Source organism: Primulina eburnea, unplaced genomic scaffold (genome assembly GCF_022965805.1).
Source record: "Primulina eburnea isolate SZY01 unplaced genomic scaffold, ASM2296580v1 ctg424_ERROPOS1667910, whole genome shotgun sequence".
NCBI classification, from domain to species: Eukaryota; Viridiplantae; Streptophyta; class Magnoliopsida; order Lamiales; family Gesneriaceae; genus Primulina; species Primulina eburnea.
This window is the reverse complement of record NW_027331236.1, coordinates 361164-376300: the sequence shown is the minus strand read 5'-3', so window position 1 is coordinate 376300 and position 15137 is coordinate 361164. Positions and strand designations below refer to the sequence as shown.

The window sequence follows — 15137 nt, the reverse complement described above, 5'->3', positions numbered from 1 at the left end:
AAATTAATAAAAAGGTTAATCAAACCCATTGATCTTTGCTCCCATGGCCGCAGCTTATGCTGCACTTCTTTCCCTGGCTCGATCGCTTCGACAGATCTTGAATCTTGGACAACAATATGTCGATCCTCTTCACAGATTTAAAATCGTTTCTCTCCATGAAAAGGTTGAATCTTTCATCGCTTTTCTCGAAGATTATTCAGACAAGTATGGTGGGACACCTGATCTTGCGAGAGATGGAATCAGAAATGCCGCATATCACGCGCAAGATTTCATGGATTCTTACCTATGTTTGGTGTCAACAGGCGATGATTCGAGTTCGATTCATTGGCACAAGATGAGCTTAGACAGAGACTTAAACATCGCGTTTGAAAGGATTAGTTTCATCTGGGAAGAGGCAGCGAAGATGAAGAACAACCCAGCCGAAGATCTCCGGCTCCGACCCATTACTTATTCATCTCAAGCCGGCCAATTATCCACTGCCAAAAGCAGGGTTGTAGGATTCGAAGATGACTTGAACACAATCAAAGAACGGTTATACGAAGATTCAGCTGTGCTCCAAGTTATCCCGATTGTTGGGATGGGAGGAATCGGGAAGACCACACTAGCTAGAAAAGCTTACGAGGATTCACTCCGCGCCCATCAGTTTGACATCTGCGCATGGATTACAGTGTCTCAACAGTATCAAAGGAGACAGATTCTTTCGGGGCTTCTTCGCGACTTGAAAAAACCTGTTCTCGGACAACCTGGTCCGAGCGACGCTCAATTGGCAACACTTGTGTACCAAAATCTCAAAGGTAGGCGGTATCTCGTTGTGATCGATGATGTATGGAGTAACAAGGCTTGGGATGATGTGAAGATGCTATTTCCAGAAGATGGTATAAAAAGTCGGATTTTGTTAACTACTAGGCTATCAGATGTTGCCGTTCATGCAGGATCTTCAAATGCACCGTTTCACCAGATGAAACTTTTGAACGAAGATCAAAGTTGGAAACTACTCCGGGAAATGATTTTCGGACAAGAATCTTGTCCTCTCCAATTGGTAGAAATCGGAAAGAAGACTGCAAGAAATTGTAGGGGACTTCCTCTCACAATTGTGGTGGTCGCAGGATTACTTCTTTCTAAGGAAATCACAATGCAAGAATGGTGGGAAAATGTTTCGGAAAACATAAGTTCAACAGAACCAAGCATCGCGCTACATTGCTCCAACATACTATGCCTGAGTTATGATAGGTTACCTCTTAGACTGAAGCCATGTTTCCTCTATATTTCAGCTTTTTCAGAAGATTCTGAGATTCAAGCTTCTAAGCTAATCAAGTTGTGGGTTGCAGAGGGATTTCTTAAACCAAGCGATCAGTCTAAATGCTTGGAAGACGTGGGAGAACGGTTCTTGGAGGATCTTGTTAGAAGAAGCCTTATCTTAGTGATCGAAAAAGGGACGGATGGAAAAATCCAAACTATTGGAATCCATGATCTGTTGAGGGAAATTTGTATAGCAAAAGCTGAGGAAGAGGCGTTTCTACATCATGTCTCATCTATAAGGAATGACCAAATAGAAACCATAGAGGATCCAAATCGTCGCCTTAACATTCATTGCACGCAGAATCGCCAGGAATGGCGAATACTTGATTCAAGTGTACGTACAGTTCTACTCTTCCGCGATATGTATTGGGGACCAATATTATCTCTATGTTGTAGGCGAATCAGTGTTTTGCATATACCCCAAGTAACTTGGCCGAAGTTGGCAGAGGAAATCTCAACATTGGTCAATTTAAGGTACATTTCGTTTTCCTTCAACTATGCATCACGCCCCGATGCTGCCTCAATATCCAAACTTCCCAATCTCGAGACTATAATTGCTCATAATACCGACTTACGAGCATTGCAAGTACCTTATGAAATCTTGGAAATGCCAAAGCTAAGGCATCTGATCATGAACACCTCTTTCGTTTTATCGCGTCCCTCTAACACCGGAATCATTCACGAAAGTGATCTTCAAACACTTGAGACAGTGATCAATTTCAGATTTACTGAAGAGGCCATCAAAATGCTTGTGAATCTAAAGAAATTGATAGTTGAATTTCATGTGACCCGTGCTAAATGGGATGATTTGAATCTCGACAATCTTTTGCATCTAACAAACCTGGAAGAACTAAAAGTTTCTGTGTTCAAATTTCCTAATTTCTCAAAGATATGGAACCATTCTTTCCCAATAAGTCTTAAAAATTTAACTCTAGAAAATGTTCCGTTGCCTTGGGAAAATATGACCATAATTGGGTCTCTCCCAAATCTTCAAGTGCTCGAGATGATGCATATGGATGTTGAACAAGTTTCCGAGTGGACGCCGACGGAAGGCCAATTTTGTCTACTCAAATACTTTCGTTCTTCTTTAGACAATTTGGTGAGTTGGGAAGTGGAAAGAGAACACTTCCCACGCCTTGAAATCTTGTGTCTCAAAGGTGCACGATGGATTGATGAGATTCCTTGTGGCATAGGCGAAATAGATTCACTTCAACTCATCGAGTTATGGCATTGTCCGGTAACATTAGTAGATTCAGCGAAGCGAATTCAAGAGCAACAACATGACAATGGAAATGATGCCTTTGAAGTCCTTGTTCATGGATCGTGATGAATAAATAATGTTCGAACAACAATCAGAACAACGTTTGAAAGAGTAAATTGTAAGAATTGGATGAAAGATTTTTGCTTCACTCCAAGAAAGTAGTGGGATGGGGGTATACAGTCAGTTAATTGATACAATGAGCTGCTTTGCCAGTTTTTATATCTTTTTTAATCTAAATAATTGTTTCTGATTAATATTTTTTTATAAATCAATGTGTGTTTTTTTTTTTTTTTTTTTTTTTTTTTTTTACAATTGAAAAATAATGCCCATAAACCAATTTTTAATAACCCTTATTGAAGTCCTACATGTGTAAAGTCACCAAATATTTTTAAGGCCCGTCATGTCATCTCTATTTGATCTGACTTCAAATGACATTGGAGGAAATAACTTTGTGGAATTTAAAGCTAAAGTTTTGAGCCTAAAATATTTATTTATGCCCAACTATGTCATTGTTGGTCCTTTAAATTAAGTACATCATGGGGGAGGCAATAGTGATAACTAGAATTAGCTAGCAAGTGCAGCACATTCTATTTTGCATTTGATTAGTCGTTTTTGTGGAAAAAATATTACAATCATTTAAATATTAATTTTAAATTTAGTCATTTTCTATTGGAAAGCTGATATGACGCTGAATATAGTTCACGTCAACACTCCGATGAAAAATGACTGTAATTGAAAAAAATACACTTTACTAGATTAAAAACGTGAATGGACTGATAACATGACTTAAAGATATAAAACATACAAGTTACGAGATAAAAAATGTAAATCTTCATAATAATATATTTGACGAACATATAAAAGGCTGTTAGCTCTTGAGCCTAATATCGGATACCGCCCTAAATACATGCCCACATACATTTGATGCACGACGTCATCAAAAGTATGTGAACCTTTATTCTCCATCTTTATATATGCCAAGCTTAAGAGGTACATTTCTTCGTGCAATTAAGCTGAATCCTCTCCCACAGCTAGATATTACTGGGAAAGAAAGATATGGCGCACATTAAGTGGGATTTAGTGGTAATATGCATTATATTTTGTGAAGTATTGACTGTGTGTCCAAGAAACGTGGAGGGTGCAATTGGGATTGATCTTAATCCATGCACACTGCCTCAATGCATTGCTGCATGTAGAAAATTGCTGAAGGGCAAGTATGTTGATGCAACATGTGCACTGGGATCGAAAGGAAAATACTGCATTTGCTTAGGATGACAGAAGATTTGAGTCTTCAACAGCGCTGCTTATTATCTTACATGATACATCAAGTATTCGTTTTCGACCTATTTTCATCAGCTGATAGGAGATTTCGCACATCTTCTTAGATGTCACCAGTGACAATTAAGCATTATGTTCATGTAAAAGATACATTTGCGTAGGTTTTCGATTATATATACTTGAGAATCCATTTGTCTTTCTTATCCATCCTGTCTTTTACTTCCTTGTCTAGTGGGGACATTAATTATCCTTGTGGTTTGGAGTGTTTTTTAGGCTGATTTCTTGTTTGTATCTTTGATATTTTTATATGTGATTATGGTACAATTTACACATACTACTGATATATGGCCAAATATTTTCCGACATAAATAATCCATAACAATTGTGATAAACAATACTGCAAAAAAAGCTGATTATTATGCCAATTTCAAACAGTATCATGTTGATACTTAGCAGAGGAAGGCTCCTTGGTTTTGTTTATGCCAGCACTACATATCCTTTGCAACAATTTTTTAGCCATTCCGGGACGAGAGATTCTTCGAGTTCCTGGATTCAGGCACCTTTTTCCATAATTGACTTCAGATCATCAAGATATTTCGTCTTGCGATGCACCTTCTTGAGCTGAATTCACATGAAAAGAATGTAAGCGAATGCTTATGGTATCCCGGAAAGCAAGAAATATAAATCGAAATCATCAAGCTATGATAAAATGGATGAATTTGAATTCCCAAAAACGTGGACCATCAAACCATATGAAATTTGATTCGTACAATAGCATCAAGAGATTATGAAGAAATAGGCCTATATCTTGTGAAACCAAGAAATCTCACCAAATCAATTAATCCTAAAAAAGTTACCTTTCTTAATTTTCCAGTAACAGGAAAAGTAACAACCTGGACATCCAGTACAGTGGCCATCAAAAGTTGGATTTCTCTCTCCTCTTGATCAGCCAGCAACTTGGCGTTTGCAGCAGCAGCAGCAGCAGCAAGTGCTGTTGCAGCTGCTCCCCTCGTTCTCAAACTTAAGGGTATTAGCTCTTCATGGAAGATGCCTCCTCCAGAATTTCTGTGGATACACAATAATCAAATATTTAGCGACTCAGTGAGCCGAAGGCTATCGATACTCTACTTTCAAAAAGAGAAGGGGTAAAGTAAATCAACCCCCTTGTTGATTGATACGTCTGAACAACAACCTTCCTTTTAAAGATAAAAACTACAACCCCAATGTACAATAATGACTCAGTTTATCTTGGTTTATTTAGGGAAGGTGGTGACTAATAATATAGTGTATTTATGACTTCGACAGTTTTTTTAAACTTAAAACAAATATTATCTAAAAACATGAACTTCTTGTACCTGATTGATTGTTCCTTCCACCTTCAACTGAATGATCAACCTCAGATGCTCTGTAGTGAAAATAATTATTTGATCAGCTTAAGCAAATTCATACTTTTAAGGAGGTAATATTTCATTAATGAGTGCTAATACCACTTTTCTTCGGTAGTTTGGAGAGATGTTTTTGGGTCAACAAAATCATCATAATCCTCAAATATTCCTCTTGAACACTGGTTTTCATAACAAAGGGCTGTAACTGCAGCCTCAGCTGCAGAAGCCGTGATGTGTGGGCCCACCACGGTCGAAATATGAGCTACCTGATAAGAGTATATGTCGAAATCGAGGAGTGCAAACAATATCAACCAGTTGATAGCTGAAAATAAGTTTAAAAATGACATACTAGCAAATTTGTACTAGGCTGAAGCCTCCATTTGCACCGTGAACATTTTCCTTTTTTCAATATAAATTATTAAGGGGGCATTTTTTCTTTAATTAATTTTCTAGAATCAGATTTCCACAAGAACATCATTTTGAATGATGTGGTCGGAACACCAGCACATAATACACAACAAACACCAACAGGAAAATGTGAAATAAAGATCCAGACATAATTTATTTACTAACGGTTAATACTTCAAAAATATGAAATACAACTACCAACAGTCGATAAAAGTCCACACTAAAATTTCGTGTATTGTCTGTTTGGAAATTGCTAAAAAATAAATTGCTGATACAAAAAATCGAAGAATTCAAAAAGAATGAAGCATAAATACAGTAAACAAATAGACTACGATGACCTGTTACATCAAAGAACTGCAATAATCTGAAGTTAGTTCAGTGCGCAATCTTTTTGGTGCTGGACCTTCACTTTCAGCGGCCCCGTTTTGAGGATCAACGTCCTTCAGCTCATCGCTCAGATTGCGTGCTTTCACAGATTCTTTCAATTCATCAGAAGCTAATCCTGCTTGTTTAGAATGACTATCGTCGTTCACAGTATCCAAAAATTTATTCTTTTTATCAGCAGCCCCCACCATAAGATTTCCAAATGGCAGTTGTATGAGTTTTGATATACAATCCAGTTTGCTTTTCACCCCAACATTCTTAGCAACAAGATCCCAATCATCTCCATGCTTAACCATGGATTCTAAAAGAAGTATGGTTTCTGCTTCAGTCCAGACAGATGCCTGATTCGCACTGCCATTCAGCTGGAAATCGTCAGCAGACATGTTTTTCTCATAATTACCACTTTTGAAGCATTTTTCACAAAGAATTAAGCCTCCGTCCAGATGTATGGAAATACTAAACACACAAACACTACGTTTCTTGAAATAACAAAAAATAAAGAAAAAAAAACAAAAGAAGCAATAAATACATATTATCAACAAAATATGATATTTCGCAGGCCGTTGAGCTTTCGCCGCGATATTTACACTTCAATTTCTATGTCAATGAAAATTAAAAACCAACATCATCAATGAAATAAAACATCAACATTACACATTAGCATCAATAGGGAACTGTTTCTATTACCTTTGTGTACTCATTGCGGGGAGAATCACAAGTCTCCTTACAGCTCCCACAAGTCAAGCCTTTCCACTTCTCCTGCTGCATCAATTCCCCGTAAACATCCGAATACGACACCAATGGTGGCCACTTGGATCCATTATCCCCCACGTCCCCAACAAAACTACCACCACAGACGGGGCAGGAGCGGCAGCGGCTCCATCGGTTTCCTCGAAGGCAAAAACTTGTGTGAGACGATCTCACGGGTCGTATTTGTAAGACGGATCTCTTATTTGGATCCTCCATAAAAAAATATTACTTTTTATTCTAAGAATATTACTTTTTATCATGAATATAGATAGAGTTGATTCGTCTCACAGAATAAGATCCATGAGATCATGTCACATGAGACTCACTCTTCATCGAATTAGGAGCCGCCACAACTCTCACCCCATAAGGGGCTCCTCATTCCAGCTTCACCCTACCCCCTTCCAACTCTCCTCCTCCTCGCCCCCAAACGACGCCGTCTTACCATTCCCACCACCGAAATTCTCCCGCTCATTATCGTCAGCATCATCGAAATTGATGAGACCCCATTTCTCCAAAAAGGTAAAAACTTTGTGCAGGACGCTAACATCACCCACCAGCGACTTCCTCACCTCGGTGAACGTCAGTTTCCTGGAAGGGTCGTCTCTGTATTTTGAGATGATGAAATCCCTGTACTCTTTGTAGATCCTGGGAGATCTGGTGATCGTGCTCAAGTAAAAAAACTCCCTCAGCGAAAATATCTCCACCTCGTGAATCTTTATCAAAGAAAACCAGCCTTCAAATCACCCAAAACAAATAAAAAGAAAAAGAAATCAGGGTAATGGCAAAAAGATTAAAGTACGAATATCAAATGATAGGGGGCTGACTAGAATAGCTTGGAATGGTGTAGAGCTCCAGCTCCTGTGAGCTTCTTTGCGGCCATCGAGATTGAACTTTTGTTATATTTATCATAAAAATAATAACTTTTTTATATAAAATAATTGTTGAAAATAAATGATTTGAATATTGAAAAATAATAGTTGAATATTTGAATGTTGAAAATAAGAGTTGTATAATTAGAAATTTGTGTATGATGATGGAGGTAATGATGTATTTTATTTTTTGGATTATGTGTAATGAAACTCTATAAATAGATCTCTTATTTGTGAAGAAAATCACAATTGAGTAGAGAGAAAAATATTATAAAGTGTGTAGTTTGGTAAATTTTGAGAGTTTGAGATTTTTACTTTTTACCATAAATTTTTACTTTTTCACAATACGTTATCAGCACGAAGCTCTAAAAGTCCTGCATACTTTTCCAAGCTCCAAACAGAAGAAAAAAGTAACAAAAGTAATAATATTTATTTTACTGTTATTTATTTATTGTGTATTTATTTAATATACAATATAATGTTATTATTAGAAATAATAAAAATAAATTTTTCATAAACTTGTTATAAATCCTGGCAGGATGTTAAGACGACATCCCACACTCCCGGTAAGGGATACGACAAGTATAAAAGCCTATAAGGTTTTTAAACAAAATAAATTATGACACTCATTATAATATTATGATATGATATACATAATTATTTAAACATATCTAATATTATATATACCATATTATTACCATAAAATTATACAAATACATATCTTTATTTTTTTGTACACCAACGGTCATAAATAGTAAAAAAAAAACGGCTAGTTTTTGCCCTATAAATATGATCTCACAAACACATTCAATCACTCCAACTTTCTCTTCTTCTCTAAAAATCATTCATCATCAAATTTTTCGAAGAAAAAAGAAGATGACTTTTTCAAGGATATTTTTAATTATTTTGGTTATCATACTCACGAGTCTTGTATTTATCGGAGAATATCCTCCTCGTGCGTTTTCTTTATTTTTACAAATACTTGTATTTGTTGTTTATCCGTTACTTTGTATTGCAATATTTATTAACTAATAAAATGCATCGTAATTTTTTTTAGTACCACCATGTCAAATTTAACAAAGCTCGAATTTGTTGCGCTCGACATCAGGGGAAATAATTATATGTCATGGACTCTAGATGTAGAAATGCATCTTGAGTCATTGGGTCTAAGCGAGACCATTAAAGAAAATGGCATATGCAAGTCACTAGAAAAGGCAAGAGCCATGATATTTTTGCGTCGACATCTCGACATGATATTTACATGTTGTTTCATTAATTCGCATCAGACCAAGGGCATATCATAAATACTCCCCATTACAGCTTGCATTTGGTAAAGAACCAGACATTTCTCATCTGAGAATTTTTGGATGTATGGTGTATGTAATGCCCGGAAATTTAATCCTAGTAATCTAGAATTATTGAATTATAATGTGATATGATTACGAAAGGATTAATCGGGACACGAAATAAAATTAGATATGAAGGGTGCAAGCTTTGGACAGAACAAGTGGCGCCCGAGCGGTAAGAAATGACCGCCCGAGCGCCAAAGTTCAATAGGAAATGTCTCGGGCAGAAAGTGTGGCGCCCGGACGGTAAATTGTGACCGCCCGAGCGCCAGCATCTATCAGGAGAGGGCAGAACCCCTCGCGCCCGGGCGGTAAGTCTTAACCGCCCGAGCGCCGAGCACGCGCCCGAGCGGTAAGTTACTACCGCCCGAGCGCGAGGCATGCAAAGCGAAATTGTGCCGGGTGGCTAAATGCATGCGCGAAGTATATATATATATATACAAACGTTTTAATCCTCAGAAACGAGAGAATAGATTTGAGAAAAGTCTCTGTAGAGTTGTGAAAAATCCTTACGCCTTTTCTGAGAAATCCGTCCGTCTGATTTTAAATCCGACTTCAGTACCGAGTTCCTAGCAACGTAGGCTACAACTTGACGTAAGTTTTACTACGTTTTGACATGCTTTGAAATTATGCTATTGTCAGAATTGAATGGAATTCATATATGACGTTCTTGACATCATAGACATCATAGAATCGAAGTCAGATTAAGAAACGGACTGATTATGGAATTGTTATGAATTTTTAGGGTATATTGATTTATACCGGACAGATTTGGATTATGAATCGATTACAGTTTATATTGGATATGGGTTATAGATTGTAATTGATAGATGTTGAGATGGTATTGACGGGAATAGTGAAATGATACTGTTATGCCGTTGATTTTGAATTAAATTCAGATTGATCAGATTGTTATCGATTTGGGAGGTATATTGATATGAGATTATTGATATTGTGATTACCAGACAGACTGTGAATTCAGGACTTCGACTGAGCAGGAAACCGAGACTGCAACGAAAGGTATAAGTCAATGTGGTATTGGGAGATGGACTTGAGTCGGTTTAGACTTGGGTTTCCCTAAATCACATACTTTATTTTATTGCATGGATATTTACATTACATTGATTAATGTACTTGTTCTCTTGAAATTAGATGACAGGTATTAGACTAGTTATCTTGTGACAGAAGTGCCGGATAGTGGTGGGATCGCCACGGCACATTGCACGATGTCTCAAGATAGGATATTAGCGATAGAGTTACAGTCCTTGACGGTTAGGTCAGGACACTGGATGTGTGGTTATATCGAGTAATGGAATCTATTACGGAATTCGATATAGGAACACCATATTTGGTTATATCGAGTAAAGGGTATTGGAATTCTTCTATTACGGAATTCGATATAGGAATACCAGGGCACTGGTTATATCGAGTAATAGAAATTATGGTTCCATCCTTTACGGAATTCGATATAGGAATACCACATCTGGAAACCGGGATCCCTAGACTAGGATTGAGTCTAGTCTGAATTATGTGTCGACAGTTTGATTTAATATTGTTTATGTTTCAGATTTGGATTCATATTCATGTTACCTGATTACATGCTTTATATTGTTTATATGATTGCATGTTTCATTGATTTATATTGGGATTTATTCTCACCGGAGTTATCCGGCTGTTGTCTTGTCTGTATGTGTACTTGACAACAGGTGGAACAGGATCAGGGTCCAGGAAATGAGGAGAGATCGAGATTAGAGTGGAGGCTCCGGACTTGGATTGTAGATAGGGTTGGACACTTGACATTAGTTGTTTAAACCGTAGTTAGTTTGAATGTATGCAGTACAGGACTTGTATTGTATTTTATATACTGAGATGTATATAGGTTTGTATGTCACTACGTTCCGCATTTTAAAAAAAAATTTTAGACCCTGTTTTAATTGATTAATTAGTCCCAATGATGATTAAGAACTTGATTAGCGTCCGGGTCCCCACAGTGTATGTGCCTATTGCACCACCACAACGAAAGAAAATGGGACCTCAAAGAAAGGTTGGAATTTATATCGGTTATGATAGTCCATCAATCATTCGATATCTTGAGCCTCAGACAGGCGACGTGTTCACAGCACGTTTTGCTGGTTGTCATTTTAATGAGGAAATCTTCCCAATGTTAGGGGGAGAACAGAAACATACCGAAAAGGAAATTACATGGTATGTATCATCATTGTTACATCTGGATCCAAGAACAAAACAATGTGAAAAAGATGTACAACAAATTGTACACTTGCAAAGAATAGCAAATCAAATATCAGATGCATTTGCAGACACAAAAGGGATAACTAAATCATATATACATGCTGCAAATGCCACTGCTCGAATTGAAATTCCAAAGAAACAAATGGAAGATACTCATGATGTCATTAAACGCCTGAAGCGTGGAAGGCCAGTCGGTTCCAAGGATAAAAATCCTCGAAAAAGAAAATTCATAGAAAAACACGATGATCACAAAATAAAGAATGATGTTTCTGAAGAAACACATGATGATCACAAAATAGAGAATGATGTTCCTGAAGAAACACGTGATGATGAAAATGTTCTGTCAGAACCAAAAACTGACGAGAATCATGAAATCTCTATCAATTACATTAATACTGGAAAAATATGGAACCGAAAAGATATAGATGAAATTGATGATATATTTTCTTATAATGTGGCAATCGACATCATAAATGATAACGAAGATCATGGACCAAAATCTTTTGGTGAATGTAAAAATCGACAAGATTGGATAAAATGGAAAAATGTCATCCATGTTGAATTAGATTCGCTAAATAAACGTAATGTTTTTGGACCTATAGTCCTTACACCTGAAGGTGTAAAACCTGTTGGATACGAATAGGTTTTTATTCGAAAGCGAATTGAGAAAAATGAAATAGTAAGATATAAAGCTCGACTTGTTGCACAAGGTTTTTCTCAAAGGCCTGGAATTGATTATGAAGAAACGTATTCTCCTGTGATGGATGCAATTACGTTTCGGTATTTGATTAGCTTGGCGATATCTGAAAATTTAGAAATGCGTCTTATGGATGTTGTTACAGCATACTTATATGGATCACTTGATAGTAATATATATATGAAAATTCCTGAAGGATTTAAGATGCTTGAAGCACAAAGTTCAAAACCCAGAGAATGTTATTCTGTGAAATTACAAAGATCATTATATGGGTTAAAACAATCCGGTCGAATGTAGTATAATCGACTAAGTGATCACTTGATGAAAAAGGGATATGTAAATAATTCAATATGCCCTTGTGTTTTCATTAAGAAAACAACATCCGGATGCGTAATTATTGCTGTATATGTTGATGATTTAAACATCATTGGAACGAATAAGGAAATTCAAGAAGTTGTGTCATACTTGAAGGAAGAATTTGAAATGAAGGATCTTGGAAAAACCAAGTATTGTCTGGGTTTACAAATTGAACAAAAAGAATGTGGAATGTTTGTTCACCAGACAAATTATACAGAAAAGATCCTTAAACGTTTTAATATGGATAAATCAAATCTTTTAAGTACTCCAATGGTTGTTAGATCATTAAACATAGAAAAAGATCCATTCCGACCATGTGAAGAAGATGAAGAAATTATTGGTCCAGAAGTACCATATCTAAGTGTCATCGGTGCCCTTATATACCTTACAAATTGTACAAGGCCTGATATATCTTTTGCCGTGAATCTGTTGGCAAGATTTAGCACATATCCAACAAAGAGACACTGGAACGGAATTAAACATATATTCCGTTATCTACGAGGAACGACAGACTTGGGACTTTTGTATTCAAAAGAAGCTAATCCAAGTATAATTGGTTATGCTGATGCTGGATACTTATCTGATCCACACAAGGCACGTTCTCAAACTGGATATGTATTTACTCGTGGAGGCACTGCAATATCTTGGCGTTCACAGAAACAAACGCTCGTAACAACTTCATCAAATCATGCCAAGATTATTGCACTACATGAAGCAAGTCGTGAATGTGTGTGGTTAAAATCAATGACCCAACATATCCAAATTTCATGCGGATTATCATTCGATGAGAAGCCTGTGATACTATATGAAGATAATGCTGCATGTGTTGCTCAAATGAAAGAAGGATACATAAAAAGCGACAAAACTAAACATATTCCTCCTAAGTTCTTCGCATTCACCAAGGAGCTTGAGAAAAATAAATGTATTGATGTTCGTCACATTCAATCAAGTGAGAACTCATCAGATCTCTTCACAAAGGCACTTCCTACGTCAATATTCAGAAAGCACATATATAATATTGGGATGCACAATCTACGAAATTTGTGAAGAATTGTTCATGTCAACATCAGGGGGAGTTTACGTGACTGCACTCTTTTTCCCTTACTATGGTTTTTATTCCAATGGGTTTTTCCAAGTAAGGTTTTTAACGAGGCAGTACAAAACACGTAATGAAGACATCATCGTATCATGATCATTATCACAAGAGGGGGTGTTGAAAATAAATGATTTGAATATTGAAAAGTAATAGTTGAATATTTGAATGTTGAAAATAAGAGTTGTAAAATTAGAAATTTGTGTGTGATGATGTAGGTAATGATGTATTTTATTTTTGGATTATGTGTAATGAAACTTTATAAATAGATCTCTCATTTGTGAAGAAAATCACAATTGAGTAGAGAAAAAAATATTATAAAGTGTGTAGTTTGGTAAATTTTGAGAGTTTGAGATTTTTACTTTTTACCATAAATTTTTACTTTTTCACAACAATAATAAATTTTTTTGAATGATTTAAATAAAATATTTATTTAATAAAATTGATGTAAATTTTTTGTATTATAAGATTTATTTTTATTACATCGGTCTTATCTAAATAAAATTTTTTTGTATAACTAAAATTATAAAGAAGTTGAAGTTTAATTTTAAATTATTTTTTTAACTTCTAATTTTATCCAAATATTCGTTTTGAAAAAAAATAAAAGATTTTATATTGAACACACTTTTCATTTATTTTAAAAATAATCTCATTGTTTTTTTTCAAAAAAACAAACGTATATATTTTTTATGATTCAATATTTATGATGAATATCGAATTACAGTTAAGATTTCCATTTTACGAGTTTGGAGACAATTTTATTGTTTTAATATATTTGATTGATATGATTATACATTTATCGCTACTAATTTATTAATTATACTCAATTTTAAAATATTTAATATTGCAGATGTTTAAAATGAATATATCAATCCAAGAATCTACAAGACATAAAGCTTACTAAAATTATTAATAAGTTGAATCATGAATGCGTCTCATAAGAGATCGTCTCACGGGTGTTCATATGTGAGACGGGTCAACCATACCGATATTCATAATAAAAAATGGCAAAAACTTATGTGATCAGTCTCATGGGTCGTATTTGTGAGACGGATCTCTTATTTGGGTCATTCATGAAAAAATATTACTTTTTATGCTAAGAGTATTATTTTTTATTATGAATATGGGTAGGGTTGACCCGTGTCACAGATTAAGATCTGTGAGACGGTCTCACATGAGACTCACTCATGAAAAGTAATACTCTTAGCATAAAAAATAATGACAAAAACTTGTGTGAGACGGTCTCAAGAGTCGTATTTGTGAGACAGATATCTTATTTGGATCATACATGAAAAAAATATTATTTTTTATTGTGAATATCGGTAGGGTTGACATGTCTCACAGATAAGATCCTTGAGAAGGTCTCACATGAGACCACTGATTCAAATAAGAGTTCTGTCTCACAAATATGACATGTGAGACCGTTTCACTCAAGTTTTTGTCTAATAAATTAATATATTATTAATTTTTTTTAAAAAATCAAACATATTTTACCCTTATATTATTAAAAAATTAATTATTTGTCAGATAAAATATTTTATGTCTGATTTTTAAAAATATAAGATCTAATATACTACTAATTTACATAAATTATTATTTTTTTGTTTTTAATCCCATCAATATGAAATTATTTTTTTCCAAAATCAAATATTTTTATAAATTATTTAAAAAATGTCCATATAATTAATTCAAGTAATTGTTGTAAAATAATGAGTGCAATAAAAAATATAACTATTTTTTTAAAAAAGAAAAGAGTAATT

At 35.3% G+C, this 15137-nt stretch overlaps 1 protein-coding gene and 1 pseudogene across 1 annotated transcript; one reads left to right on the top strand and one right to left on the bottom strand.

The window, feature by feature from the left end:
- LOC140821118 (putative late blight resistance protein homolog R1A-3) lies at positions 1-2829 on the top strand. The gene has a single exon (XM_073181532.1). The coding sequence runs from the start codon at positions 44-46 to the stop codon at positions 2624-2626; it is 2583 nt and encodes an 860-aa protein (XP_073037633.1). The 5' UTR covers positions 1-43; the 3' UTR covers positions 2627-2829.
- Positions 2830-4181: 1352 nt separating this feature from the next.
- LOC140821096 (SWI/SNF complex subunit SWI3A-like) lies at positions 4182-7674 on the bottom strand (annotated as a pseudogene).
- Between the last annotated feature and the right edge of the window lie 7463 nt (positions 7675-15137).